The sequence below is a fragment of the Mobula birostris genome, chromosome 9 (genome assembly GCF_030028105.1).
Source record: "Mobula birostris isolate sMobBir1 chromosome 9, sMobBir1.hap1, whole genome shotgun sequence".
NCBI classification, from domain to species: Eukaryota; Metazoa; Chordata; class Chondrichthyes; order Myliobatiformes; family Myliobatidae; genus Mobula; species Mobula birostris.
The window spans coordinates 111,460,474-111,476,848 of record NC_092378.1 but is presented as its reverse complement, the minus strand read 5'-3'; the positions used below and the strand labels follow the sequence as shown (position 1 = coordinate 111,476,848).

At 41.5% G+C, this 16,375-nt stretch overlaps 1 protein-coding gene across 2 annotated transcripts in view; it reads right to left on the bottom strand.

Annotated features, from left to right (window-relative positions):
* pemt (phosphatidylethanolamine N-methyltransferase) overlaps nucleotides 1-16,375 on the bottom strand; it is a 123,061-nt gene that overhangs the window by 62,686 nt on the left and 44,000 nt on the right. For both annotated transcript variants that reach the window (XM_072268614.1, XM_072268613.1), the window contains exon 3: nucleotides 6,811-6,926. In XM_072268614.1, coding sequence (XP_072124715.1) covers nucleotides 6,811-6,926 — 116 coding nt within the window. The remainder of the gene's footprint in view (nucleotides 1-6,810; nucleotides 6,927-16,375) is intronic.

The following is a 16,375-nucleotide window of genomic DNA, read 5'->3' as shown; positions in this document are numbered from 1 at the left end:
TGAGCAACCACTTACAGAATATGTTTGAAAATCCATCACTCTGTATTCTGTTTCAGGGTGTAGCCAGCATTTTGGCACATAAGGATACTTTTGTTCATAGATTTAAATCTTACAAAAGTGTAGTAACGTGGTATCCCAGTTATACTTAAAGTACCTGACTGAACCTCATAAACATTAGAGTTTGATTTAAAAATGTGAATAGTGTTTATTCTGACTCTTTTCGGCCGTCAGTCTCCGCTTGCTTATTTGATGACCGATGCTCCTCATACTGAGAACGAGCTTTCTTTTTCATATTAGGTAGAAGCATTTTTAATTGTTGTTGATTGAAAATCTAAGTATTAGGATGTTAACTATCGGAGAAGGTGCTATACAAAATTGTAATACACAGTGGATAGAATATGCATAGTTTTTCTAATCTTTTCATCTTTTCCTTCCTCTAGTTTAATGTTGTAATCATTTTTCACAGCTTACAACCTTTATGTTCCAGAATTATCATTCCTGTTGACTCTGCACTCACTGATCTCCGATTATGGCACAATAAAAGAAACAAAAACTTTTAAGTTACACTTTCTGATTCTAGGTATCCTAGGCTAATGACCCAGCCACCATAATCATGAATGAAACTTAATCTTTTCTTAATCAAAGCCCATTCTTCAGATCGCACCAAACTTCACCTTTACCCTGATGATTTATCAGAAGCCATGCACATAGCTGAACAACTGTTATTAATTAATGACCAAAAAGACAAAAAGAAATAGCATCACATTTACTGAAAAGTGAATTTTCACATTATTAGTACTTCTAAATAACCGTGATGCCAATAGCAATGGATTTGAATAAAATTCAGTTATGTAGATGGCATCCATTAGTCTCGCGAAACCATGGATCTGCGCCTGGAAAGTCTTGCTTCAGTCTCTCCAGGGCGCAGGCCTGGGCAAGGTTGTATGGAAGACCGGCAGTTGCCCAAGCAGCAAGTCTCCCCTCTCCACGACACCGATGTTGTCCAAGCGAAGGGCAAGGGCCGATACAGCTTGGCACCAGTGACATCACAGGAGTTGCCAGAGGGAGGTTGAAAACAATGTCCCACTGCCTTAGGGACTCCAGCTCCGGATTTGTCCTCACGGTTTACTCCTGAAGCTTTCCCCATGAGTGGGTATGGCTGCAAGGCAGCAGAGGTTTGAAATCAGAGTTTTCCCTCTCTTAGATGGACTGCCTTCCCAGACTGACGAGCTCCATCTACCTGAAGCACTGATTTTATGGAGCCAGGACCCGCCTTCGCCCCTTCTCCTGTCAGTAGAAACAGTTCCGCCAGGCTTAGAGGCTAAGCCACATGAGAAGGTCAGGAGTTGGACTTGGTTGTCAGAGGCTATCTGAGGCAAATGCCGTGAGGAGCACTTTTAGGTAGTAGGAGCTTGTCCCCACTACCACTCCTCGGCTTGACAACCTTTATCTAGCATCCTATTGTAACCCGATTTGCTAATCTGTTTGGTTTAGTATATAATGAATTGTGACTTACAGGAAATCCATACAAGTATTGCTGTTTTTCATTCTGCGCAGAAATTTTAACTATGGGGGAAACTATGTGTGACCTTGTCAAAGGCACTGATTAAGTCTAAATAGACAACATCCACTGCACCACCTGATACATCCTCAAATTCAAATGTCTCCAAGCAGATCAGGAAAGAACTTATCCTTGTAAGCGGAACAAGTGCTACACATGCCCTTAACTCACCCTTATAAGCACAGCAAGTGCTACACATGCCCTTACACTTCCTCCCTCACTACCATTCAGGGCCCCAGACAGTCCTTCCAGGAGAGGCGACACTTCACCTGTGAGTCAGCTGGGGTGATATACTGCGTCCGGTGCTCCTGATGTGGCCTTCTATATATTGGTGAGACTCGACGCAGACTGGGAGACTGTTTCCATGAACACCTACGCTCTGTCCGCCAGAGAAAGCAGGATCTCCCAATGGCCACACATTTTAATTCCACGTGCCATTCCCATTCTGATATGTCTATCCACGGCCTCCTCTACTGTAAAGATGAAGCCACACTCAGGTTGGAGGAACAACATCTTATATTCCGTCTGGGTAGCCTCCAACCTGATGGCATGAACAATGACTTCTCTAACTTCTGTTAATGCCCCACCTCCGCCCTGTACCCCATCCGTTATTTATTTTATATATATATTCTTTTTCTGTCTCTCTCTCTCCTTTTTCTCCCTCTGTCCCTCTCACTATACCCCTTGCCCATCCTCTGTGCTTCCCCCCCTCCCCCTTTCTTTCTCCTTAGGCCTCCTGTCCCATGACCCTCTCATATCCCTTTTGCCAATCAACTGTCCAGCTCTTGGCTCCATCCCTCCCCCTCCTGTATTCTCTTATCATTTCAGATCTCCTCCTCCCTCTCCCACTTTCAAATCTCTTACTAACTCTTCTTTCAGTTAGTCCTGACGAAGGGTCTCGGCCCAAAATGTCGACTGTACCTCTTCCTAGAGGTGCTGCCTGGCCTGCTGCGTTCACCAGCAATTTCTATGTGTGTTGCTACCAATATCACCTGTTTGCAATATTCCTAGAGAAAACTGATATCCTACTAATAATCTAGGGCAGAATGAAAGAAAGAAAAGACTAAAAAATAAGTATTATTCATTTGGACACAAAAGCTAAGACCTCGGGTATTTCAAATTCACGTACAAGTTTGTCTCCCTTGTGAGCCGATCTGCCCACATGCTTGATACTAGATTACTGATAAAGTCACTCTAGTCAATGCTCCATCATGGCAACGGGATACCAACAGGATGGAAGAAGTAATTTTAACAACTTTTTAAAAGCTAAGTTTATAGCCATCTGACTGTACATACATACAACCAAACAACGCAATGCTCCTCTGGCCCACAGTGTGATGAAGTTTAAGGGAATGGAGGATTCTCAGATTCCTGTAAACAATGGATTAAGTACTGACTATGTCTGTCTGTGACTGTAGTGTGTTTGAATAATGTCTCACAGCTGCTTTCTTTGGAACCAGATAAGGCATAAAGTTCACCCAGTTCCACATAAGATGTCTTCTGGCTTTTCACACCTTTTGATTTTGACAAAAGGCAGTACCTGATGGAAATTAGACAGAACATTCCTTTCTTAATTAAAGCATAAATTTGACAGATGTTTTTATCTTTGTAATTAAGTTGTGGCTCCAACAAACCAGGTAAGGCATTCCTTTCTTTAATTAAGGTGGCTGGAATGGTTACCAAACTGATTGTTCTTTTGCATCAATAGTCCATTGACTTGGCCGGAATGCTTATCAAACTGATTGTTCTTTTGTATCAGTGGCCTTATATCTTCTAACAATTCTGACATCAGGCAGTGAACTTGTTGAACCACCAGGGAGATGAGAATGTTTCTCTCCCTGATGTCGGGTCCAAGTTCACTCACCGGCTGGGCTTGAAGAAATAAACGGGTGAAAAGATAAGTAGCGATCCTTTTGTGCTGTTGTTACTTGATCCAGCAAATTTATGTTACAAGTGCACCCACAATGCATATATCACACAACACACAAAACATTACTACAAATAAGTTAATAAAATACAATTCAAAATGTGGGTGAAGTGTACAGCACAGGTAAAAAATAAACAGTAAACAGCATGCTGTCCTAATGATGAGACCTCAGAGGTGGCAGAGTATTCATGAGTCTCACAGCCAGGGGAAAAGCTATCATCTGGTCTGGCTGTCCTAGTCCTGATGCTCCTGCATCTCCTTCCTGATGGTAGTTGGTCAAAGGGATTGTAAGATGGAATCCTCAGCAATGTTTTGGGCCCTTTGTATACAACGCTTACCAGGAGAGTTGTATACGAAGGGCCCAGAACATTGCTGAGGATGATTGGGGAGGGGTGAAATGGGGAGGGAGGGAGAACCCAGTGATCCTCTCAGCAATTATCTTCTGTAGGGTCTTGCAGCTTCCATACCACAGAATGATGCAGCCAGACAGAAACCCTCTCGAAGGCGCTCCTGCAGAAAGTTGTTAGAATGGAGACAGGAAGCCTCAATGAGGCAGCTTTGCATGCCTCAATTTTTTTCAGGAAGTGCAGCTGCTGCTGTGCCTTCTTCAGTGTAACATTCTCACCAACTTGTTAAATTTTAGTTCATGTCTGTGCAAAATCAACTTGAATTACTGTGAGCTTTAAGTATCTGCATCAGCAGCACACATGGGCCCATCTAAAAATACATAAGCAGCACACCACAATGCAAACTACAACCAAGGTCTCTGTCATACCTCCTTCCCTTCCTGTGTGCAGGTCCCACACTATTCTAATGAGCCAATTCAAAACACACATAAATGAAGTGGAGGCAAACAATCCTCACCTTTGAGGAACAGATTTAAAAAAAAATACAGGTCACTTCAAAAGCAATCCTGCTGATCATATATTCAACATGCTGTATTTCAGGTCCTCCAAAACCCCTCTCCCCCCCAACACACAAACAAACCAGTTTTGGTCCTTTAACCAGATTGCTGAGGCTTTATAAGGCACTAGGGAGGCCTCACCTTAAGTATTGTGAACAGTTTTGGGCCCCTCAGCTTAGAAAAGATATGCTGGCATTAGTGAGGGTCCAGAAGAGGTTCACAAGGATGATTCCAGGAATGAAAGGGTTATCCTATGAGAAACATTTGACGGCTCTGGGTCTGTACTCACTGGAATTCAGAGGATGGGGGGGGGGGCGGATCTCATAGAAACCTTTTGAGTGTTGCAAGGCCTAGACCAGAGTAGATGTGCAAAAGATGTTTCCCATGGTGGGAGAGTCTAGGATGAGGCGGCACAGCCTCAGGACAGAGAGGTGCCGTTTCAAAACAGAGGTGCATGGAAATTTCTTTATCCAAAAGGTGGTAAATTTATGGAGTTTGTTGCTACATGTAGTTGTAGAGGCCAGGTCATTGGATGTATTTAAGGCAGAGATTGATAGGTTCTTGATTGGACATGGCATCAAAGGTTATGGGGAGAAGGCCAGGAACTGGGGTTGAGGAGGGGAAAAAAGGATCAGCCATGATTGAATGGTGGAGTAGACTCGATGGGCCAGATGGCCTAATTCTGCTCCAATGTCTTATGGTCTTTACTGCCGTAACTGTAAACAACAACTTCCAGCTCAGTACTGCAGAGGATCTACTGGATTTTCCTGTTCCTCTGCCTTAACAACCAATCACTGACTTCTAGTTATTGCTTTTTGACATCTGCAGTTTGCTAATAAATTTCCTTCAAATTTTTTTAAACAAATGTAGTCTGAACCTTTAACCAATTCTAGTTAAATGAAGGCAAATAGATCTTCCATATAATGTGCACTGAATTTGAAAATAAGTCTCTATAATATGAACAGAAAAAAATCTCAAGATTCAATTTTTACTAGACTGCAGCTGCAAAAAGTTCTGAATTTTATCATTATTCTAAAACCTAATTAATATGTATATTAGGAGTCTTTATCAGAATACAGAAGTTTTGCTTTATGCAATCGTACAAGGTGGCACTTTACGAATTCTATACAACTTAGAGCGGAATATAAATATTAAAATAAATTCTTTGTGAAAAGAATTAAGGAAAGTAAACAAAAGATAGTATGCAAAATAAAAGTGTTTTTCTTTAATCTCTTATTGATTGACATTGAAGTAGATTACTGGTAACATTATATCTGTACTCTTAATACTGACTGGTTGCATTCTTATTGCTGCAATAGCAGGGACCATAATCATTTGTGCATATTGTTAATGAGTGCTACATTATTGATGATTTTATAGCATCTTTATGCAAATACGAAAGAAATGGGTCCATTTAACATAAAACTGAAGCACAAAATGTTTATTTTTATTCGATTTGAACAAGACTGGTTTTAAACAAAGCTTGAAGGAAAAAAAATACAGCAATCTGCTCCACAATGCTTTTGAACATTAATTTAGGAATGGATGGCAATTCTCTTCCAAGCCCACCTAATGATTTTAAACTCTATAAATCGTATCAGTATACCACAGGGCAAAGCAAAACCCAACACATCAACTAAATAATGTTTTCAAATGAACAATCTTCCCAGCTAGTTACCAACTACAATTATGTAGTTGCACTACTACACAAGTAAAAGAGCTGCCAGGCAATTTTTAATATTTGAGCAAATCAAAATTGGGTCAACTTCAACTTCATGATTGAATTTACTTTGTCACCAAGGGGAGACTGATTCAAGATATGCAATTAATAAGTACTGAAGTATTCAGTACAGAATATATCAAGCTGCCTATGAAGTACGACATTGTTGAAATTTTCAAAGGTAAATACATTATGAAAACTTCACTGTGAATCGAACACAATAATATTAAATTTGCCACCAACAGTAACAACTGAACGTACAACATTAAATTTGTCATCAGCAAATTTGCCAATGACATACAAAGGACAAGGGGTTGGGTGGCAGTAGACAGAAAAGAGCGGTGCTTAGCTTGTATGGTTATAAATAGGTTAAGTTACTCAGGAGTAATACCTTACTGAGCAGTAAGGCCTTCTGATCATAAATCCTGCCACAGAAAGGGTGGGAAGTCAAAACAAGGCCCAGTCATGATAATGGTGGAAACAAAATTGATTTGTTTGACAATTAAAAATATGCCTTATTTGTGACAATGTTTCTTTAGTAGTATTTAAACAAATAATGAGACCTCTGTGTCTTTTGTTACAATTTCTATACTCTGTTAATATTGCAACCATTTATCTTTCACATTCATTATATTAACTTTTTTTTGGAAGAACATGCTATTTACAATTTTATAAGTAACTGTGGATTACTATCTCACCTGTAACTTCTGTAGACATTCAGCAGTAGAATGACAACTGCTACAGAGTAACATGCAGTGAAAGGGCAACCAAACAATCTAGTGAGAGACCTCGTTCTGTATTCCCAACGACCTACCTGTCAATATAAAATAGAAAGGCAAAACATCAGAATGTATAAAGAAGCAAGGATCCAAAGATCTGCTGTTATTGGTCCACAATGTACAGTAACTTGTGAAAAAAAGAAATTTCTATCAATATATATTTTGGATACTGAAACAATGCTGGTTTATTTCCTGTAGCATTTAATGCTGATCTTAGATGAAATTCACCTTCAGTGACTGTCAAAAATAATTTCTTCAACTCAAAAGCCATAGCTGGTTTATTTGTTCAGCTACATAGACTCAGAGAAAGCAAATTGCAATTTTAATTTACACGTTCTTAATTAACATCGCAGAAAACTTGAGTTAAAAAATGTTTACAGCATATGACTTTAGGCACAAAATCAATGGTAATTCCTGATGGAAAGATACTTTGACACTTTCCACAATTAAACCTAGCTAACTGTTTTTTTTTAAAACACAATTCAATCTTGTTCTTGAATATGTGACCCTAGTATTTGCAGAGATCAAAATTCTTTGAAAATGGAATTAATTTTCACACATTTCAGTTTTTACTTTTGAATAATGTAGACATTGCTATTGGCCTTACAGCCTCCCAACAGAATTGTAAAAAAAGGTCCCAAATCAGTATACCTTTCAATAAATTTTCCTAGAACAGCTTTGAATGAATCAAAGGTGAATATCACTCACCGTTGATTCATACAAATATCACTATGCAGAATATCAATCAGTAAGTAATCGATATTTATTCTCGAAATTGAATGTTCCTTTAACAGGGAACTGATCCCATGCTTAATCTGGAATATGATGCCTATAAAAATTGCTTTCATCCAAACTTCATAAACTTTACCACAAAAACAACTAGTTTCAAAGTGATAACACACTGTTATCTTTGTACCTTACTAGGAATATATTTTTACAAATCAGTTAACTAAACATGATAAAGTCTTGGCTAAGGATTTTCTTTAGTTTCATTGTTCATCCATCCAAGCATCTTCTGCTTCCTTTTACAGAGCCAGATTTCACTACACTAGTTCATTTCAGAATGAAAACTTATAGCTTGAGGTTTATCAAATACCTGATGATATTTTGTATCCTCTGGATTTGACTATTCTATTGTCCTCCACTCCAGCACCAATTTTTCATACAGCTTAAAGTCCAAAAGTGTATTATCATTAATAATACACTAATAATAATACACTAACGTGCTTTATACCAATTTCTATTTCCTTATCACTACTTGTCTATGTCTACTTACCTAGCTTGTCATTAGGTCCACCTCACATTTAAAATTCATATCCTTGTGTTCAATTGCTCACCATCTATTATCGACAACCTTCATTTCCACATTGGAAACCTGCTCCAACTCTACAAAGAACTGTACCCTGCGGATGGAGGCCTCCTGCGCCTCCGACATGGTTCTCCTCTTCCCATACCTATCTGATCAACTCAACAAAAGATGGAGGGGGGCGCGTCTTATGAGACTGTAGGAGGCCCCAAGCAATCAGGTCCTGGGACTGGGCACCCCTGGCTATCTGGTTCACTCTTAACTGATCCACATCAGCAGCCTGAATGACCCTGCTGTGCTGCAAGCAATTTAGCTGCCTCTCCAGCCGAAAAATAAAAGCAGAAAGCTTCACCCCCTTCTCCTGACGCATGTTCTGAAACCCCACCATGAACTCCTTTGGGTTTCCTGTCAGGCCAAAAGCACGGTCCAGTGCTTGCATGTAATTGACAGCTGTCGCTATGGGATATCGCAACCCAACGGCTCTCACAACATCGGCAGCCCACCCAGTCCAACTCTCAACCAATCTCTGTCGCTTTATGTCATCAGAGCACTGTCACTTATCTAACCACTGAGAGGTCTGCTCCGCCGAAGCGTCATACTCCTCTTCCCCTTTAGGGGTGGGCGTTATTCCAGAGAATAGCTGGAGTCTACCATAGCTGGGACTTTGAACCTGGGCATTTTGACATTTATTCGCCAGAGAGGTAAGGGCAGATACTAACTCAGAATTCTCACTCTTCAATGGGGAAGTGGACTAATTAGACATTCCAAATCTGACCACTCCTTCCCCTCCCTCCTCAGAAACGACAGAACCTGGTCTTTGAGATCCCCGCCTCTAGCTACCACTATGTCAACGCTGGTCCGCATTAAAATGAGAGCTGTGCCAGCCATTTTATCAAACCTCCGCCCGCAATTGCAACTTTAACAGTACTTAACAAGCGAATTAACAATTCATCCGGAGTACGAATACCTACCCCTGGTTCAATGCTCAGAGTAATCACAGACCATCCAACGAAATCGATCCCTGTCAAGACCCCACAATTGTAACTTTCAGTTCGGCTCACGGCTTAATCTAGGGGAAGACAGCCCTCGGCCCCGCCAAATTTAAGAAATCTTGTTTGGGTGGATGCTGCGCGATGTGTCCTGTTACAAATCGGTACCATGAAATAACAAACAGTACACAATATGTGATTAAACAATTGAGCTTTATAATTCCTAATTTGACTATATGGTTAGTAAAGAAAAGGAAAAAGAGCCCATTCTCATGAAACAGTCTAATGTGCAACGTTGGAGCTCACGGATCAGTCCACTGGTTTCCCGTCGACCTCCTCCGAGCGCAGCCGACCCTCGCTCCAAGTCCACTCCATCCAGCAGTCTACCAACTCTCTCCATTTGTGTCTTTTCTCCTTATCTCTCCCCGGCAAAAGACCGCAAAATCCCTGCTCCCAGACCCACAAGAAAGAACAACATCCGTCTCATTGTATAGCCCCACATTCCAAAGCCCCATTATCCCTAGTCATAAGCCAAACATTGCTGCTACAGAGAAACCATTGCATTAGCAGTGAAACCTTACAGCGTGTTACAGGAGAAAAGATAACTCCGATGAGAATGACATTCATAACAGTGAAATACAACCAGCAAGCCACACTGGGCTTCTTTGTGGTAAAAATAGGAGGGCCAGCATTGTAGAACTGTGATTAGCTGAGACAACTACAACTTGCTTGGAAATCCATCCACAATTTGCATGCTACATCCCCTGCAACAGTCAACTGAAAGCGAATTAAGGAAGGTACTGGATGATGCCACAACAGTGTTCAAGGAATGCATTGGAAAACTCAAACATAAAGGTGAAATAGTGTGAGAGGAAATTGCCACACCCAGCCAGTTCCTTAGACCATCCGCGATAAAGTAGCTAGTGAGCTAGATCGCATGGAGGCTGAAGGACTTCTTTCCAAGATTGAGTGGAGCCCATGAGCAATGCCAGTGGTCCCACTAACCAAGAAGCATGGGTCTCTCAGGATCTGTGGTGATTTTAAGGTCAGACACTGTACTCACACATTATGATCTGCATCATCCAATGAAGCTTCGCCTTCTGGTATAGGTATAGTCATGTCACATATTGAGTGACGGAAGTGAATGCCTTTGCATCATGTTCTCTTACTGCTGCAGAGAAAAAATTACGCACAGATTGACAGAGAGGCCTCGAGTCTAGTTTGGGGTGTAAAGTGTTTCAATCAGAATCTCTATGGGAGAAAGTTTACCTTCATTACTGATCATCAACCACTAGTGTTTATTTTCAATGCACAAAAGGGTGTTCCACTAAAGCAGCAGCATGAATGCAGAGATGAGTTCTGTTTCTTGGAGAACACAAATCAAAGGTCAAATTCAAGAGTACAACAAATCAGAAATGCTGATGGATTATCTGTTTACCCGTGGAAAAGGAAACGCTTGAAAAATTTACAAAAGGGGACACTCCTCTTGATGTATTCTCCTTAAAGCAAATCAAAAGTATCCCTATAACGGCAGAGATGATCCATAGGCAAACCAGAAAAGTCCCCGCACTGTCTCAGGTATACACGGCCACCCAAAATGGCTGGAATGTGTTGCAGAAATCCCAGTTTCCCCATTTTTGCCAGCGTGGGGATGAACTTGTCCTTAACGGGGTTTGCCTTATGTTGGGAATAAGAGTTGTTGTACCATTCAGGCTGAGAGCTTAAGTGTTGGAGGAGCTGCAGTACATGGTGGTCATCTAGGCATAGTCAAAATGAAAGCGCTGGCCTTAGGTTTCCTCTGGTGGCCTGAGATAGCTCAGCAGATCATGCAGCTTGCCATGCACTGTTCAGAATGCCAACACATCCAGAAGATGCCAAGAGCAGCACCTCTCCATCCTTAAAAATGGTCTGCATTGCCTTGGCAGAGGATTCATTTGGATTTTGCTAAACCATTCATGGACACAGATTTCTTGGTAGTAGTAGATGCAGCTACAAAGTGCCCAGAAGTGTTCCCAATAGCTTCCACTACAGCTTCACACATTGTTGATCTATTGACAAGCATCTTTTCAAGGACTGGTGTTCCAGAATACTTAGTGACAACGGATCACTCTTTGTTGTGGAACAGTTTCAGTCATTCCTGAAAATAAATGGTCTAAGACATATTACATCTGCATTGTATCACCCAGCCACAAACAGCATGGTGGAAAGGTTTGTCCAGAGTCTGAAGAACTCTCTGCCATAAAGTCAGCAAAACACACTACACTAACACTGAATCAGAAGCTCGCCAATTTCCTCCTTGTACATTGCAATGCAGCACACTCGACATCCAACGAATAACTTACCAGCTATGCTATTCCTAGGTCATCCCTTGCGTTCATTCTTGGATCCCCTCAGATCCAACCTCAGAAGGATGATGCTGGACAAACAGCTGAGAGAAATTGAGGGCAACTCAGACAAGAAGGTTTGATCTTTCACTCCTGAACATGCAGTCCTGGTGAAGGATTATAGAGGTGATAAAAAGTGGGTACTTGGAAAGATTAGGACAGAACTGGACCACTCTCCTACACAGTTGAGGTTGCATCTGATGTCATCTGGAGACGACACATTGATAAGTTGAAGAGAGCTAAGTTAAAGAAGAAAGGCATCCAGAGCTGTCAAAACCACTTACTGCAGTCCCAGAGTCAACTCCTACAACCTCCACAGAGGAGGCCCCAGAACATGAGATTGTTTCAAAACCACATCTTAACTGCCAAGCAGAGTGACCAACCACCGCCCACACTGCCTACCCCCCCCAACCCTGTCGGTATATAAGATGACTAGAGAGCAATATGTTACATACTTCAGTAATATTTGACTTTGATTAAGCATTCTTGTTTGTTTACATAATTCATTACAGGTTTTATATACAAATAATACATGAATGGCATATTGCATTATGCCACCACGTCATACGTGTACACCTCACTAAAGAAAGGGAAAGTAAAAACAAAGTAGATCTGTTTCCTGGCTCCTGTTTTCTTAAAACTAATTTCTGGAGTTACAAAACAACAGTTTCAATTACATTCGGTTCACAGCTGGAAAATAGAGAACTAAATGAGTGTTAGCTAAACAGACATTTTTCACTTTGTTCTACTGTGTGCTACACTAGTTTGGACACAGCAGGTAGCTAAAAAGTGGTTCTGCCACAGTGAGTGACATGGTCAATTCTCCAGCAGTTAACTCTTTGCTGCAACGGGGATCCAACTGGATGTACTGGTACAAGTTGTAACTAAAGGACAATCATCGGAGATAGGGTTGACAGGCCCCCATTTGCAGTCGAATGGCTACCCCTCTGCATCCAGAGAGCCATGCCTGTCACGACTCAGCACTGCCCTCTGCCTGGTCAGAAGGCACACCACATGCCATTCAACATTTCACCCCTCCCAAATAACCAATGCACACTTAACCACTGGCCACCTTAATTGAATTAACCCATCTAGCACCAAGCCATTGCCCCCCCCCCCACCCAGGTGAATCACCTGGGCTGGACCCTCCAGCCCCCTGACCCATAAAGGGTGCTACATGTGCTTGGCTCGCTCCCTTTTTTGCCATCCTCGAGGGACCACCCTGCTTCACCCAGGCTGAAGACTGCAGAACAGCGCTGGAGACACGTGGTGAGCTGTGCATTGAATAGGGTTTTGGAAGCATTTATTGTTTTCCCTGTAGCAGAGAGCTGTGCCTGCCCATAGTCAAGGTGGGGGGGCAGGTATCGTGGTTACTTTTCCTTTGCTTGTATATTCAATTCAATTCAATTCAAATTCAATTCAATTCAAAAAACTTTATTGTCATTCTAACCGTATATTAGCTCTGCAGGGCAGAATGAGACAGCGTTTCCCAGGAGCAGTGCAATCATAACATACAAATGCAACACTAAATAATAAACATAACCATAAATAGTAAAACACAACAGCCACATGTGAAGTTAAAATCAAGTTATAAGTGTCTAGTGCAAGTTAAAAGTGTCCAAAGCAGAGTCAGGAAGAGCAGCTATTTAGCAGTCTGACTGCTGTGGGGGGAAGCTGTTAGTAGCCTTGTGGTTTTAGTTTTGATGCTCCTGTAACATTTGCCTGATGGCAGAAGAACAAACAGTTCATGGAGACGGTGTAAGGGGCCTTTAATGATGTACCGTGTCTTCTGGAGGCATCGACTCTGAAAGAGGTCTTGCACAGAAGGTAGGGAGATCCCAATAACCTTCTCTGCTCCCCTAACCACCCTCTGCAAGGCTTTTTTGTTGACAGCCCTGCAGCTGGAGTACCAGACTGTGATGCTAAAGGTCAGCACACTCTCAACCACGCCTCTGTAGAATGTAATTAAGATGTTAGTGGGGAGTGATGCTTGTTTAAGCTTCCTCAGAAAGTGCAGTCTCTGCTGGGCCCGTTACACAATCCCAGTGGTGTTCCTGGACCAGGTGAGATTGTCCGAGATCTGCACCCCAAGGAACTTGATGTTCTCAAGGAACCTGTACTCTGTTCCCACACCGTTTTCCCATGTATTGTACTGCCGACCCGACTTTTCCCACACTCGTCTACTCTAAGTGCATTCGAGCGAATATTGTAGCTGCTTGTGTTGTCCCCAAGCTCCTCTCCCCTTGTAAATAAACTCCTTATTGTTAAAACTGTTTCCAGAATCCTTGCCTTGAGACCCAAAGGATCTGTCTCATTTCTATCACAACACCCTCTAAAAATATACAGATCACTTCTGCCTCCAACTCTCCATGCAGCAATGAAACTAGAAGCTAAAAGTTTCAATTGTAAAGGTGGCAGAGATCAAGAACCTTCAATCTGCACAGCACCAGCCTACATAAATGGATAAATATTACCATTAATCAAAATTATGATCACTCAGATGACAAAATCAGCAGATTAATATCACACATTCTAATTTTCTGCTCATTTCACTATAACATTTGGAAGGTATTTAAATCTCTACACTCACAGAAAGGGACTTAACCTTTTCTTTCTTCTGCACAGAATTACATGAATTGTGCTTGCAGATTTGTGAAGATCAAAAGCATCCTGAACATGATAATGGTGCTTAGGGCTTCCTTTGAAAATTCAGAACTTTACATGAATCAAGAGAACAATTAGTTTCGCCACAGTCTGTGATTGAAAAAAAATTCTCAATCAATTTCATATATCCATGGAATTCAGATGACTTATTTATGTTTAGAGGCCATAATGACCACTATATCTTCTTTAATCAGGACAGTCAGGTACTCCAATGATAGATTTATATCCTGATAGTCCACAGTGTGTTGCCAAGAATAGCTTCTTTATGAAGTAGGAAGCTGCCTACTTAGACATAACACATTGGGCACTCCTGCCAAAACCAAGTGGCAAAAATTGGTAAATTGATTTATTAATGTCACATGTACTGAAGTACAATGAAAAATCTTATTTTGCATTCCACCCATACAGATCACTTAACACGTGAATTGAGGTAGTACAAGGGAAAACAGTTAGAAAATACAGAATAAAGTGTTACAGCTACAGAGAAAGAGCAGTGCAAGTAGACACTGTGGGGGCAGGGGGCAGAACAAGGAGGTAGGGAGAGGAGCAGGAATACAAACCAGAAGGTGAAAGGTGAAGCCAGGTGAGTGGGGAAGGAAATTAAGAAGCTGGAAAATGATAGATGGAAAAGGTAAAGAGCTGGAGAAGAAGGAATCTGATAGGAGAGGAGATTGGACTATGAGAGAAAGGGAAGGAGGAGCGCCAGGGGAGGTCTGTCTTATACTAGGGGATTGTTCAATAATCTTAAAACAGCAGAACAGAAGTTGTCCTTGAGTGCAGTGGTACATGCTGTCAGGCTTTTATACCTTCTGCCTGATGTGATGGAGAAGAGAAAACGTCAGAAGTGGGTGGATTCTTTGATTATGTTGGCTGCATAACCAAAGCTGTTTTGGACAAGAAACTGCAGGGAGTTATGGTTGCTATACCAAGCAGTGATGCATTCAAACAGCATATTTTCTATGGTGCATCTATAAAACATAGTGATGATCAATGGAGACATGCCAACTAACTTTATCCTCCTGAGGAAGTAGACGCACAGATGCGCTCTCTTGGCAATGCATTACATGGTTGGACCAGGAAGGGCTATTGGTGATGTTTTCTCCCAGGGATTTGAAGCCCTTAACTTCCTTGATCTCCGCACCATTGATATAAACAGGAGCGTGTGCACTAACCCCCTTCATGAAGTCAATGACCAGCTTTTCTGTTTTGCTGGCATTGGGAAAAAGGTCGTATAATGACATCATGCCACTAATCACTTTAATTCTTTCCCATACTCTAAATCATTGTTATTTGAGATTCAGGCCATTACAGTAGTGTCACCTGCAAACATGAAGATGAAGTTAGAGCAAAATCCAGCCATGCAATTGTGAATGTATAGGAAAGTACAGTAGGGGGACGAGGACACAACCTGGTAGAGCATCAGTGCGAGGATAATCACGGTAAAGGTGCTGATTGCACTGGCCAGGACATCAACAATCCAATTGGAAAAGGAGTTAATTGTTGAAACCCAGGTTGAGGAGTTTGGAGATGGGTTTGATTGGAACTATAGCAAATAAAGTCATAGCCAAAGTCAATAAACAATAACCTAAAGGAGGTGTCCTTATTGTCCAGTTGCTCCACAGATGAGTTTAGGGCCAAGGAGACAGCAACCTCCATGAACCTGTTTCAGCAGTAGGCGAATTGCAGTAGGTTAAGGTTTTCTGGGAGGATAGAGTCGACGACCATCCCTCAAAGTTCAAAGTAAATTTTTTCTAGAAAATCAGAGTACATGCACGTCACCACATACAACCGTGAGATTCATTTTCTGTAGGCATATTTAGCAAATTTATAGAACAGTATCTAAACAGGATCAATGTACAACAAACTGTACAAATGTAAATACAATAACAACAAATAACGAGCAAGAAATAACAAGATAAAGAGCCCTTAAAGTGAGACCATTGGTTGTGGGAACACCAGAAGTAGAATGAGTGTAGTTAACCCTTTTTGTTCAAGAGCCTGATGGTTGAAGGGTAGTAATTGTTCTTGAATCTGGTGGTGAGGGTCCTGAGGCACTTATACCTTCTACCTGCTGGCAGCAACAAGAAAAGGGTATGGCCTGGCTGGTGAGGATCTTTGATGATGGATGCTGCTTTGCCACA